The sequence below is a fragment of the Drosophila bipectinata genome, chromosome 3L (assembly GCF_030179905.1).
Source record: "Drosophila bipectinata strain 14024-0381.07 chromosome 3L, DbipHiC1v2, whole genome shotgun sequence".
Classification (NCBI taxonomy): Eukaryota; Metazoa; Arthropoda; class Insecta; order Diptera; family Drosophilidae; genus Drosophila; species Drosophila bipectinata.
The window spans coordinates 20,817,685-20,832,458 of record NC_091738.1 but is presented as its reverse complement, the minus strand read 5'-3'; the positions used below and the strand labels follow the sequence as shown (position 1 = coordinate 20,832,458).

General features: G+C 40.8%; 1 protein-coding gene across 11 annotated transcripts in view; it reads left to right on the top strand.

Moving 5' to 3' along the window:
- Positions 1–522: 522 nt before the first annotated feature.
- MCU (mitochondrial calcium uniporter) overlaps positions 523–14,774 on the top strand; it is a 43,731-nt gene continuing 29,479 nt past the window's right edge. For 3 of the 11 annotated variants that reach the window (XR_011442683.1, XM_070279635.1, XM_070279631.1), the window contains exons 1-5: positions 1,244–1,502; positions 1,561–1,924; positions 13,093–13,210; positions 13,358–13,789; positions 13,847–13,918. Coding sequence is in view for 10 of the 11 variants with exons in the window: in XM_070279635.1 (XP_070135736.1) it covers positions 1,805–1,924; positions 13,093–13,210; positions 13,358–13,789; positions 13,847–13,918 (742 nt within the window). In the remaining variant the exon portion in view is untranslated. Of the gene's footprint in view, positions 672–1,240; positions 1,925–13,092; positions 13,211–13,357; positions 13,790–13,846; positions 13,919–14,774 lie in introns of those variants that run through there. The other 8 variants (XM_070279638.1, XM_070279637.1, XM_070279640.1 and 5 more) reach the window with 6 other exon arrangements.

Genomic DNA, 14,774 nt, shown 5'->3' with positions numbered 1-14,774 from the left:
TTTGGAAAAGAATACCCATCGATATTAATATCGAATATGAAAAGCGACAACACGATAAGTACCAATAATAAAATTAATTTATGAACATATTTCACATAAAATATACTAATATACGGCTGTATGTATTCTTATGGATTTATCATCAATAAATGATATTCAGGGGTGCTATAAAAATCACTTCCACTTAAATTTCTCTTTCATATCACTTTAGGGTGCCGCATTTGCTGTTTTGGGTAGTTTTAAAAACACCGTCAAACATAATAATTTTAAGCAAAAATCAGTAATGAAAATGTTAAAATTCTCATGTATTATTGTTATTCTTATTTTTTAATCCAAATTCAAAATAACGTTTTTTTTCAAATCTCGTAAGAAATATGGTGTAATTTTCCGGCAACGCCACCCTTACCGCGTTGCCAGACGTCGGGAAAATACCAAAAAATACCTTAAACCTCATTCGCTAGCCCTGGAAAAAGGCCAAAGTGGCTGCTCTATCGGTGGGGCTAAAAATGGGGGTAGCTGTTTCAACAGTCGGAAACAGTGAGTCGAATCTGGTGTGCGTCGGACGTTTTTCCCCCACAGAGCTCGACCCGCGCTATTTGTGTGCTTGTTTTCTTTTAAAAATAAATAATTATCAACAAATTATATATAAATTTTATTATAATACAGTGGGTGTAAGTTCCGAGAAATAATGAGCAATTATTCTAGACAATGTTGTTAAGGTACAACTTATTAATAGCGCGCCGGTTATAATTAAATGTAGAATATATAGTGTCTATATAATATAGCACGTGCTAACAGGTACTACGGCATTAAAGGCCAATTGCCATATCGCGTGTTACAATAGCCGGCATTAAATAGAATAAAACCCAATACGGGGGCCCGGGCGCAAATAATGCCAAGCAAGAGAGAGAGAGCTACGTAAGAGGAGACGAAAGCTTAAATTAAAGCCGCCTAATTATTTATTCTCATACGATAAATACATATGCTATATATTTGTGCAGAATATATAGAAGTTCTTGTGCTAATCGCCGTGTATTCCCTTTATGTGCCGCGTATAAAAAAAAAAAAACAAAAAAATAAAAGCCTCTGAAAAAACCGGTAATTCTCTCTACTTGCGTCTCCCCATTTTTCCACCTTTTTGGCGCCCGCTTGTTGTTTTTGCTACTTTGTAACTTTGTTGTTGTTGTTTGAGGCTTGTTGCATTTTGTACTCAGGGAAAATATATAATTCACTATTTTCGGAAAAATTTCCCACACACAAACACTTTGTTTTATAATTCAAAATATAAAAAAAAAAATACAACAAAAAACCATGTAAAAGTCAAAATTATTGTGATAAGATTGGCGTGATAGCAGCGTGGGTTAATTGATTAATTATTTTGGCATTTCGCGTTCTTCGATCGAAGGATTTCCAGTTCCGAGGATGCAAAACATCGCCGAAATACCCGTCGCGAATTCAAAATTGGTTCGCGGAAACTTTCCAAAAATTCGATATCGTGATTAGTTAGTCTAAGGCTATTTCTTTTGATTTTTAAATTATTTTATCAAATATTTTTACAAGGAGTAACAGCAACAAGAGGTGCAAGTGTAGTTCATGACCAAGTGGGGCCCAGGCTGGTGGAATATTCGATTTAATCATCCGGAGCAGTGTTCTTGTGATTCATACCCTAGCCACGTTGCTGTGATCAAAAAAAAAAAAGAGAAAAAAGGGGAATAGATATTCTTGTGGTAGTGAGAGTGCCTAGTTCTGTAGTGTTCGAGTCCTAGAACCAGTTTCGTATAAGGATTCCTAGTGCCAATCCAGAATGTCCAGAAATAAGGCTGCCGCGGTCAGCGCCTTCCGGCTGCTCCTGCGTCCATCGACCGCTCCGCGCAACCGGAATCTCCTCGCCCTGCGCCTGGCTCCTGTGACGACCTTTGCCCTGGTGAGTCCTATTAATATATTACTCTATATGTGTTAGTTTTGCGTAAGTACCGAGGACAGAAACCAGCCAGAAAGTCGCGCTCCGGGGGAGCAGCTGTCATCGTGGTATTGGAATCTATAAAAAAATACACGCACTTGTTATTCACATGTGAATATAAAGGCGTGTCATATGTACCCACAATTGCGGTAAAGATATTAGGAGTTTAATAATAAAAAATTCTAATAAACAGACTTTTAATATAAACCTGAAAACTAATAAATGAAAAATAAAACTACTCATGTTTAAAGTTTTTCGTTTTTAATTAAAAACAAACTTTCTGACAGTCCAATTAAAGTTGGCTAGCTATTCCGTTTCCACCGCAGTTGTATCGGAACATATGTAGGGTCTTACACTCACATACAGCGAAATGCCAACATGTTTGCTGTGTCTTGTCCAATTTCTGGTGTGGGCACATTTTGGATGTTCCGAATTATTAAAATTTATGCAAAGAACCAGTCCAAAAATACAAGCACAAATAAACAAATATACATCTTCCCCATATTCGTTTAAATGTATGTACAATTTAAAAAGCACATATGGCCGGCCCGATTACAAGCTCTTTCGGCCTGCTTCTGGCTGTGCAAACTCCATTTCGAGTTTTATGCACTGGCTCTCCCGGATCCTCTCCACGTGGAGCTTCAAGCTCCATCCAGAGCTGTGGTTGTTGCTCCGTTGAACTTGGCACCTGCGCATCTCCCTCCGCAAAAAAGGGCAAGAAATAACAAAAACAGCTGTCAAAAATGTTTATCATCACATGACATGATGGATGGGAGGGGCGGCTATGGGGCTCTGATAGATGAGTGTTTGTTGAAGTTTTCCTCTTTGTTTTTTTGGCTTGGGACTCTGAAACCTGAGATCGCTCTTAGCACTTGTCTCAGGCTTGAGGTCGGTCAATGATTTTATTAATTAGATGAATCATTTTAACGATGCCTCGTGAGATTTTTGTTTTACTCGACTGGAGAATGCTTATCAGCTTATTGTTTGAAATTAGTCAGCAGCAACAAATAACTCGTAAAAATAATAGTAATATATAAAGTAAAAAAGTCCTCAAGAGTCTATTGCTTACAAAAAACTTTAAAGTTTACCCCCCAAAGCTTCTAAAAGTTTATTAGTTATAGTTTCTTTTGAAAAATGTCATTAGTCATTATCTGGTAGACTTCCTATATCTCCAGCTAATACCCGTTAAGTTTTTATGACGCAGACTTTCAGCTATGACGAAAAAAACGCATTCAATCGGCTTCTATTCTTTCTATTTAATTTGTATTTATATTTGTATTCCTATTTCTGTTTCTATTTTTATTGCTCTTTTGACAAACTTGATTTGCATAGAAAATGATTAAATACGCCGCTATTTACTCGACTCGAGTGCCACAGTGCCGGGCTGGCTTGGAGCTTTTGACGCGTATTTGCCCAGAGAGCGGAGCAAGCCCAGTGGGTGTTGATGGCGGCGGGAGAAATGGTGGGATTTCGTGACGAGATTATTTACTTTTTATCAGGTTATTTGCTCGTATGTCTTTGAATTTGCATTTGCTCTTTTGTTTTCTCTCCAGCCTGATTAAGGCGAGCCGGGAACAAAAAGCAACACCATTGATTGTCAAACTAAACACACAAAAGTCAAAAGCAAAGTCACCTACTTGACCCGGATTCGGTTCTACTTTGGCGTCCTAACGTGTCATAGTCTCTTCGCTTTAAACGCTCCAATTGCCATGACTCGGTTTTTTCCCTGCAAGTTAAGGCCTTGCGAAAAAGTTGCAAAATAGAGTCAGGGATTTGTGCCATTTTTGGGGGGCATCTCCTCTTTTGTTTTTCAAAGCACAGAAACTTTTATTGGCGCCATTTGGTCTGCCGCACAATACGCACACACCCGTACAGACAGAAGCAGAACGTACAGGCTCCCCTTTATTTGGCTCCCCTCTCGGAGCCAAAATCCTTTTTTCAGCTCTTTCCAGCATTTCCTTTTCAATGGGATTTTTGGCTTGCCCTCGAATTCGGGTTTTTGTGCATTGTGTTGCCATTTGTTTTGCTTTATTCCTGTTTCCTCCGCCCAAAGCATTCCGGGGTGTGGCACGTTCTTGTAAATACTGAACACATGTGTACATGTACATTGTCCTGTGGCAGGACAACATTTTGAATATATTTAGAAACTTATTTCCTTAAAAAAAAGTATTTAAAGAAAAGAACATTTGGTTACATTTGTATAAAAAGTTAATAAATAAATTATAAACAAATAAGAAATGGTTTAAAAAATAACAAAAAGTTACAATCCCATAAACAGAGTTTTTTTAATATATTATTTTCATATACATATATGTATCTAAAAGTATGGTGGCTCACAGCTTATTTCAAGCACCATTTATTTATGGTTTAAAAGACCTGTACAAATTATATTAAAGCCGGTTTGAAAAATATTGAGAATCAGCTTATTGAAAATATTATTCATCTAATATATATAGTATATAGTACACCATATATATTTAAAAAAAAAAGATGGTCAAAAAATCGTCAATCAAGAATGATTTAAACGGTTCCTTAAAAGGGTTGTAATATAAAATATTATATAAATTTATCTTTAAACTATTTATCCATAAAACACGACATGGATTTAATCCGTTCGAATTGGGCCAAGCTCTCAAATTTCGTTAATATATAGTCTTTTATTTGTTGAAAAATATCAGAAAAATTGTTGTACCTAAATTGTACTAAAGACGGACTTTTAATAATTTTTGTTGAAATAAAGTTTATTTTTTTCCGTTTTTTTAAATTACAAAAAGACCTTGGTTGAAATAAGCTGTGAACCACTGTATATGTTTCGCACAGTTTGCCAGATATACCCGTTATAGCTGGTATCGTTACTATTCCTGCGCCCTCAGTTGTAAAATTTAATATGAATTTACTTTCTCGGTAAACAATTATTTTGTTTTTGGCTATTGCACGGATGGGGGATCAATTTATATTTGATTAAATGTGCGAGTGCAATGATTCGGGCTCTGCAACGGGCTCTGTTTGGGCAAGAGTGTGTGTGCGAGCAAACACAGACACCGTGTGCATAAAGCCCGATGGACTGGCAAACAAAAACAACGCAATATTTATGCAAATGGAATTCATCATATCCACAGTAAACCCGACCAGGTCGTACATAATGCAGCGAAAGGTCAGCGGCTTTAAGCCAGAGCTTATGGTCATTTGGTGCATGGGAAATGGAACTCTTTGCAAAGCTGCTCATTAAATCAGGCTTAGTAAGCGAGACTTAAAATTCACTTTTCTGCTGTGCAAGTTTTCCCGCTTATTCGTTACACTTTTCATAGTATTCTTGGGCCTTGCACGTACATTTCTCAAGATAAAATTTTAATCTACTCAGTTGAAGCTTTAAAGTAAACTACCTTGACTCTATTTTCAGGAGATCTAATGCCACAAAATGCAACTAAATCTGTCTATTACTGTCTATAAAATCAGTTTAAATTTGGTTTTTCCCAGTGCTCTATCCACTGTCTTCATTTGACTTTCTGCATTTATTAAAAGTTTACCTTTTATCGCAGTGACATCTTTTGATTTAAATCATAATCCCAACCGCATTTGCAACTTTTCAGTTCTAGTTCTCAGCCGCAGGTCCCCCTCCTATTATAGCCTTTACTTTCTAACTTTTTGAATCTACCTCTTAACCGTCATTAACTATTGTTTGATCAGTAACTTTTCCGTGCTTTCACCTTAAAGTCTCCTCGAAGCCTTCGACTTAACCCTTGCACAAACATTCGAGCCGCAGAAAATCTGCATGTTGTATGTAGGAGCAGATTTTCCCCAACGCCCACCCAACCAGACCATTATCCTTCTCCGCAGGGCTTTTCCTTGCAAACTTGTGCACGTTTTCGCACATTTATCAGTGCTGCGGAATCTTTGCTTAGCTATCAGGGAGAACCGAAAAGCAAATTTCCCAGCCAGACGCTGCAGAAATATTTGCATACATATATGCAGGGCGTGTAGTTGGCATACATCCTAATTCTGTCGGGAGCGTCGAGAAGAGGTCCTGATTATACGCGTAATTAATGCCATCGTGTGCTGCGGAGGCCTAGTCGATGTTGCCAACTAGTGGGACCTCATTAGGCCTGTCACTGCCGCTTCATCAGCAAAACTTAAAGTTATGCCTTCGAAATTGCCGGCATAACTTGGTCGTAACATTGTTCTGCTGACAAATAGCTATAAGCATGAACTTGTGGCCAAACATTAACCTAACACTTGAGAAAAAGTAGTGTTCTTTAATAACAAATATTTGTAAATTATATATAACATTTAAGAGTATGGTTGTGTAGCTCTAATTAAGAACCATGTCTAGTAGATTATTAAATAGATTAATTCATTCTAAGACTTTTTTTTCAGTTTACGAATAATCCATTTTGCCAAGCCATTGACCCATTTAGACCACTCAGCAAGTAAATATAATAAACCCTACGATTTAATCGCAGTGTATCCACATTTATGTTTATCTCTTCGCATCTCTGGGCCTGGTAGCCAAATAGTAATATAAGTTTGCCCGAGTTAGCCTCTGCGTGTCCCGGCCATGGCTCTGCACTTGACTTCTGGTGTGGCAAGGGCGCCACCCTACACGCCCCGCAACTTGTCGGTTTCAATGTTCGCTTTGATGTTTATCTAATGACTCTGCGCCAAGCCGGGCTGCATGTGTATCTAATAGATACAAGTGGTCGGAAGCCCTTTCTCCCCTATCCAAATCCCACACTTGTAATCTAATCCCCAAAACTATTTCAGAGCAGGTTAAGCTGTAAGCGCCAGGGGACCCAGCAGTGCACACTTTACCCCGTTCCTTTCGTTATCAGTTTGTGGCGCTCTTCTGATACGAGCACTTATCGGCACTCGCTGAATGAATTTGTATGTGCTCGCATATAAATGCTCCATTTTCCACGCATAACTCACTTGATTTGACGGGCCACACGACCAGCAGCCAGTACAAATAATTGTTTGCCTTATTTATAGAATCGACTCAATTAAATGTAATGCGTTCAAGAGGGGAAAGGCAACGACTGCCATTGAACTGCCCCACAAAGTATTTCAATGCTGTCGGCTGCGGAGAGCCACTTGGGCACCTCTTATCTGTGCACTGATTTTTGATTAAAGGTATTGACTCAAAAACCGTCATAATTCGTTCGACAAACAGGGAGGAGAAACCCACAGCCGGCGGAGGAAAGTGGCTCTAATTTATTTAGCAAATATTTGCGGTCTTCGCCACTTACAGAACTCTATCTGCGGCCCAATCTTTGAATAAATTCCAGACAATTTAAGGGCTTAACAAAGACGACCCGAGGTAGCCTGCCAAGAGTGAACCGCATAAAAGGTTCGTTACTAATTCAGGCCATGTCCTGGGCTCCCTGGGAGAGCTCTGGTCCCCAGTTCCCAAGTGCTCCGGCCAGAATCGAGTGTCAGCTGCTCCCTGTTTGGCGCTTGTTGTCGTCCTCGCCCTGTTTGAGGCGCCAATTCTCCTATTATATGCAAATTTAGTTGCGCTCCACAGGCACAGCGGCTAGCCTCAAAAATGAGCTACATAAATTTTTTTTTCGTGCTCCACTCCTGGCACGGGCTTGCCTAATATCCACTTAGCAATATAATACCTCTGGATATAGGAGCTCGAAAGCAGAAGCTTCTAACTCTGGGAACTCAGCTTAGAATGCAGCCTTTGGCGATGCTCTGGCATATTTAGAAATAACACAAAAATTACTTGTTTACTTTGCGAGTTTTTTGTTGAAACTCTCTTGCATCAAAATATTTTGTTACAGGGAAACAGCTAGCAGGTTCTTAAAAAAGGACGTATTTCTTTACTACCCCATTTCTCAGTTCAGTTTTGTCGTAAAAAGGACTTGTGGTTCATGCGGTTTCACAGTCAATGGACCTCTCAACACGTGGTTTTCTTTCTGGCCCTTTTTGTAGTCGGCTAATTAGAATGGGATGTGGCCTCGGGCCTTTTTCGATAGGCATTGGGGCGTGGCCCGCGGTCGGCCCTTTTCCCTCCTCTGACTTTAACGCCCCTTGCTAGTGTTAATTGTATTAAAATTAAAATTACTTGGCCAAGGCCGTGTTCTGGAAATTGCTCATGCACATGGCCAAGATGTTTTCGCTGAAGGCGCACGTACTTTCTCCTACTTTGCATTTCAGAGCAGCTCAACGTCCTCTCTGGGAAGAACGTAAAGGAACAAATTTTTGGAGAGGCTTTCTTAGACGTTGGCAGCTGCATTTTCCCGTCTCCTTGGAGGGCAAGTAGGTTTCATGGAGGAACTTAATGTATTTTTAGCAAAGGAACTCAAAGGCTTGTTTTTGGGGAAAGTCTTCCTCCCTTTTCAGGCGTCTCCATCCCAAGTCTGACAGGACTTTGCTGGATATTGTAGTCACTAATTAGAGCCGAGGAGCTTCCAGCATAGCTGAACGTATTCGTACATTGGCCCGAGCTAATGAGCCATTATTTTGAGTGAGTAATGCAATTACCGAGTTGGTTTTATGGTTCTCCCAACTTCCTTGGACTACAAACGCCCGATTTTTGGATGCGGTTATGTGCCCAACACACGAGTTTATGGGTTGCTATTTTGTGGGGCTTGTAGGAGATTGCTGGGGGCTTTATTGGCTCAATTTGTTGCAGCTCTATCCAGTTTCAGTCGGAGCCTGCCCACCTGTCCATTGGTTGTCCGTGTGCATTATTTACTGATGGCAGTCTATCACCTGAGGCCACAGACGACCCTATGAATATGGAATTTTTGTAATTGAATTTCGCAGGGATGCCTTCAGGCTCCACCAGGGCACAGTAACACAGAAAAGTTGCAAATGAGAAGGGACCGTGCGGGCCTTGGGGAATACGCCTTTCCCTTCCCCTTTGCCTTGCCTTGGCATCCCTTTTGCAATTACAATTAAAGCTTAATTAACCTGAATTTTCTATTACTGCCACATTATTAATTAACTGCGTGACTGACGTGTGTTGCTCTGCTCCTCCCCCACGCCGGCCGAATCTTATACTAATTGAACCAATGAAAGAAGTGCAATTCATTTATTATCTTCAAGCGAATTTCCATTACCAAAATTGGCTGAATAAACAAACAAAGCCCCGAGCTAAAGTTATGCACACGTATACGTAACATTGCGTATACGCAATTTGAATGAAAATTCCCCAGAAAAGCTAAACAATTCCCATAACATGCATTTAAACCGAACTAAAACGCTTACAAATGGGCTTATAAAACTCCCATCCCACAGTCTCACACACTTTTTGGCCAACTCTTCTGGGAGCGGAGGAGGGAACTTCAGAAATGAAATGACCCAAGACCAGGCCGTGAGTGTTTGGGTAAATAGCCAAACTTTGCTCTCGTCAGCCACATTTCATTATCCGAACTAGCGTCTGGAAAATTTCTACTGACATGTTCGAGTTAGTTAGCCAATATGTCTGCTATGGAGGCCCCCTAGATGGTTGTCTTGGAATTATGACTGTGGCGACAAATTTCTGGCAGCTCTCTTTCCTAGAAGTGAAAAATATCTATTTCCATTTTGTGTTCTCGGTGCGGTGTGTATCTTTTATCTGTGCGAGTATATATCACTATATACGCGAAGCACACACTAATTTTAGTCTGTCTGGCTAGTCTCTTTCAGCTTTTCTCTCTCTGTATCTGCTGATTTCTGATAGTCCCCTGTCTGTGGTGGTGTTCCTCTTGTTTACCAATCTTTTCCTCCTCTCAGCTAAATATTTACTTGCAGAAAACGTTTTCTGGCAAATATATTCTCTGTCTGACAAAGAACGAAAAAACCATGCCCGCTGAGCATGTGTCTAATTTATTAGCTCTCCTTTCCTTTTAATATATTTATAGAAATTTATTGACGTCGGTTCGGATGCCTGTTACCATGTACTGTTCATCTCATCCTGTCGATCCTTGGATGTCGTTCCGCTAATCTCATTTCCTCGGTGCTCACTCGTATTATTTTTATGATACATGGCCGTCGGCCTCGATGGCTAAATAACAAATTGCTTTGCAATTCCAAGCCAGGACTCGGTGTTTTATGACCAGCCCATAAAGTATCAGAGCCCCGCGAACCTTCAATTGCATTCATCCTGAAGACTGACAAATTGCGTTGATGGGATTCATTATTCTATTTGCCCGAGCTTAACGAGCTCATTCAGAGACAATCAAACGCGCCTAAGCACAATATGCTTTGTGCCGGGCTGCGCTTGGCTTTCTGCCCAGGAATGCAACACTTGACACGCCAAGAACAAAGGAGTAAAAGACGAGGACTTCTCAGCCCTTCTCCAGAGGATTCTCCTGTTTCAGAACTTTTCAGCTTGCATGACTTCCGCAAACAGCAACTTTTCATACGGGGTTCTTAAAATTTAATTTCAATCAATTTAGAATTTTACAGCAAAGTTTTCCCCAACTTTTTACACTCTTTAAATGGCCCGACATGGCTTCAGAAATATATGAAAAGTAATTTGAAGCATTCAGAGGGCGTCTTAAAAAGTTGAGAGTAATGAAAATATTATGCAAATTACAAGAAACTGGGTAATTTTATTTTGTATCTTTAATGGAAGGCTGTGCCTTTGCGATTTCCCGACGAATGAGATTTGGGGAACCAAGTAGGATGTCACCCGGCTGGCTTTGTTTATTGTTATGGCCCCTTCCTTGCTCTTCCTCTGAACTATTCCAAGTGGCTGCCTTTGTCATTTCAGCCTTCTTGTCTGAGGGTTTCAATTTCTAAGACACTTGGATAAAAAGTTTCTAAAAATATTATTAAAATGGTATTTGAACAGACAGTCAATAGAATATCTTACAGAAAGTGCACTTCATACCTTTATAATTGAAAGAGGTCTATCCTAGCTTTTCTTATATCTTCTTATATTATTTTTCACAGTGTAATCCTTTGTCCTGTCTGTGTTTTTCTTTAACCTACTCCTATGCTGAGCACGTGGCCACATTGTCGGCCTCATTAAGAGGCAATTGCTGCAACATGTCGCCGCCAAAGTCCAAGGCTGCTGATGTTTGCATGCTCCTGCCTCGCAGCTCCTGGCTTGGAGTGTCTGGCCCTTTCTACTTTAAATTACTGCCCCAGAACACAAGTTAAGTTAAAGTGATTTGACTCAAGTTGCGGCAGTCCCTTGGCCGCAACTTTCGTATTATCTGGCAGCGGAAAACAGCAGGTGTAATTTATGAAATTACATTTTCATTTTCATCTCCGGGAAAAGCTGAGCCAACTTGAGCTAAGCGAAGCTGAGCCGAGCTGTGTTTGGCTGCGATTTCAATTTATTTGGACGATCGTAAAAGTTTTCCCATCGCCGAGCGGGGCAGAGTGTGGCATACTCTTGGGCTAACACGGAGATGTTATGCTTGGCGGGCTTCGGACTGTCGGAGCTTGTTAAATTTATGCTCCGCCTAATGTTTCATTTGGCTCGGTGCAAATGGCTCTGGGGCAACTTTTTAACATTTGATGCTGGCTGACAGCTCGTCGAGGGCCATAACTTTGGCCTGCCCTGCAGAAACTCGATTTGTGCGACGTCTGTGGAATTGCGGCATCGCATTGTGGAACTTCTCGACTGCCTGGCTGACCCGCCAACTGTCCTAGTAGTTGTCAGAAACGTCCTATCGCATTGTCAGGCGTCTAGAGTCCATCAATAATGCGCAGCAACAAATCACGAAAAGTTTCTGCGGCAAAGCCAAAAAACAAAATTTGATATATGGCCCGGTCGGGCAGGACTAGAAAATTTATTTGCCATTTAAATTTCAATTACTCGGGGGCCGCATGCGAGTTTGCTACATTTTTCATTCGGTTTACGGGGCGGACCCGCCTATTGAATTATTGAAGCGCTTGATTGGAGTCGAGCGCGAAATCCAATCAGTAAAAGTTGAAAGCGGCGGCCGGCACATGCATACCACATGAGTTGGACCACAACTCCCACAAAGTCTCAAAACATATGCACCTAAAATCATGCAATGTTGTTTTCGGGCTTAAAGAGCGAGGGTGGTTTAAACATTAAACACACATTGGCATATTAAATTTTCAATCGAAAGTAGGCTACATTTTTTGAAGCTCACAATTGGTTTCGAGCTTCACGCTTTTCAAATATTCATATCAAAATCGTACGGACGCGTTGAATTCTTTCAATTTAAACAAGGGTCTTCTGTTTAAAATTCCTCTCGCATTCTTATCACTTTCAAATATGACACTCTTGACAATTTCGGGACTTTAAATTCCTCCCCAGCCACCTTGTCGGAGCTCTAACAAGGTAAACGGTTACAGTTTCGATTTCCTTGGCCCATTTGTGCCCTCCCCTGAGTGCTTGCGTGTGTGATTACTCATACGCAACGTGGCTGCAAGAGGAGAGTTACCAAAAAACAAGTCGGAAAAAGGTGGAAATCGGAGACCGAATTGTGGGTTAAGTCCTCACATCCACACGTAAACTGTGTGGGTATCCGGGAGGGGGCTTGACAATAACTGTATTTACGCATCCTATTTTCCATTTCCTTTCCGGGTGTTTTTTTGACAGAACTCAGTTCTGACTGCCAGAACATTGTCGTTGTTGGCTGTCTTTATGGGGAGCACGTGATTCCACTGGGGAGCATTTTAACTTAATTAGGTTGGGCTAAAACATGCAAAGAATTCTGGTCTAAAATGTAAAAAAAGGGAGAGTTAGTCAGAGAGAAAAATAAAGTGTACTAGGGTGGAGCTTAAAGTCCTCATACATTTTGCATGAAAGAATTTAACATTTAAATAGTTAAATTCCATCAAGAGTGGCCTTAACGTTGTGATAAGCCAACAGTGCGTATGATTTATGTTCCATATATTTATCAATCATACGCCCAGTTGGCTCTTTTATTCTGCGCATGAAACCATATTTTTTTAAAGCGTATTCGAATTGCTTATTTTTATTCAAAGCTCATTAAATTTTACGCACAGCAGAGGGGCACTCTAAGGAAGGCGCCTTATGATATAATCTTTATACTCTAAGATGGTGTCGGCTTATAATTTCCCTTCATGGGTATTATCTACTGAGGGCTCCTTTTCAGGCACACGACCCTTAGGTAGTTCAAGCCGCAATCAATAATGCCAAATGGAGTCATTAATGTTAATTTGCCAATAATCTCCTACCGTTCTCCTTGCAGCACCTACGACCAGGACACGAGATGCAGCAGCACAGAAGCTACGCGTCCTCAGCGCAGGACGACGAGACGAAAGGCGGCCAAAAGTCGGACAAGCACCAAAAGCAACTGGAGACAGGAGGTGAGTGGGATGCTTGGGACCTGAGGAATATTTACCTTCGAGATATTTTGTAAATATTTTGCTTTAATGCGCAAACTGATTGGAATTTCAACGTGCGGGTGGGGTGGTGTTATCGGAGCACATCAATCATCCCTATCCTACTCGTAGGTAACAAGTCATGCCAGGACGAGGAGGAGACGAAATCCAATAAGTATCACCTTAGCAGTCAGGACGATAAGAATGATAATGAGGGGATTGGTAGCAAGAGGGCTCCCAGTTCTCTAGTTTCGGCCCAGCTCCGAGAGGAAGTGAGGAGCCTGGTTTGCCAACTTTTCGAACGGCTTCGAGCGAAAGAAAGCAGGGTTACTAATTGTGGTCTATGGTCTGAAGGGCCCAAGAACACGGTTCCAAATCAAAATCGGGATGAGTTCAAGTGTCAGAAAGGGTTGAGCGAAGCTATGAACAAAAAGACTGAGGATGATTTGTATCCGGGAAACTTGGCCAATAGGATAGAGAAATTCAAGAAACGCCGAAATCTAAAGCCGTCTGGAGTGAAATTGCTCAATGCTAGGGAGTTGGCCCACATCAAGCGGGAATTATGTGAGTCTTTCGCGTGCCTAGGCGGAGTTTCGATGCTAAATATTTCGCTTTTCTAAGACAAACAGAATCAGTCCATGAAGAAGGTTAAGAGCAGAGAGAGAAAGATGGCAAAAATGAAAACTAATCAAGGTAAGGTTTGAATTAGAATCCAGCTAGCTAGAGTCTAGACCTAATAACACACTCTATTTTTAATTATTTGAAATCAATTAGGCAATGAACACCGCCCCTTTCTAATCACGTAATTACCAACCAATTTCCACTTACTGCCTCCTCTCAATCAATGTTTGGCCATTTTTTATACCCTTGCAGAGGGTATTATAATTTTGTCCAAAAGTGTGCAACGCAGTGAAGGAGACATCTCCGACCCTATAAAGTATATATATTCTTGATCAGGATCACCTCCTGAGTTGATATGAGCATGTCCGTCTGTCCGTCTGTCCGTCTGTCCGTCTGTCTGTCCGTCTGTCTGTCTGTCCGTTTCTACGCGAACTAGTCTCTCAGTTTTGAAGCTATCGTCTTGAAACTTTGCACACACCCTTCTTTCCTTTGCACGCAGTATATAAGTCGGAACGACCGGGATCGGCCGACTATATCCTATAGCTGCCATATAACTGATTGATCGGAAATGGTATAACTTTGGTGTTTTTAGAGTTAGAGAGTTCAAATTTGACACGAGAGCTATTTTTGGCAAACCATTACGACATGCCAAATTTCATAGGGATCGGCCGACTATATCCTATAGCTGCCATATAACTGAACGATCGGAAATCACCCAACTTTCGTGTTTTTGAAGATAGAAAGCTGAAACTTAGTACAGATTCTATTTTTGGTCAGTTGATCCAACCTACCAAATTTCATTAGGATCGGTCGACTATATCCTATAGCTGCCATATATCTGAACGATCGGAAATGGTACTTGGTAGAAATATCAACTTTCGTATATTTGAAGGTAGAAGCTTGGGACTTTCTTTTAGATTTTTTATTG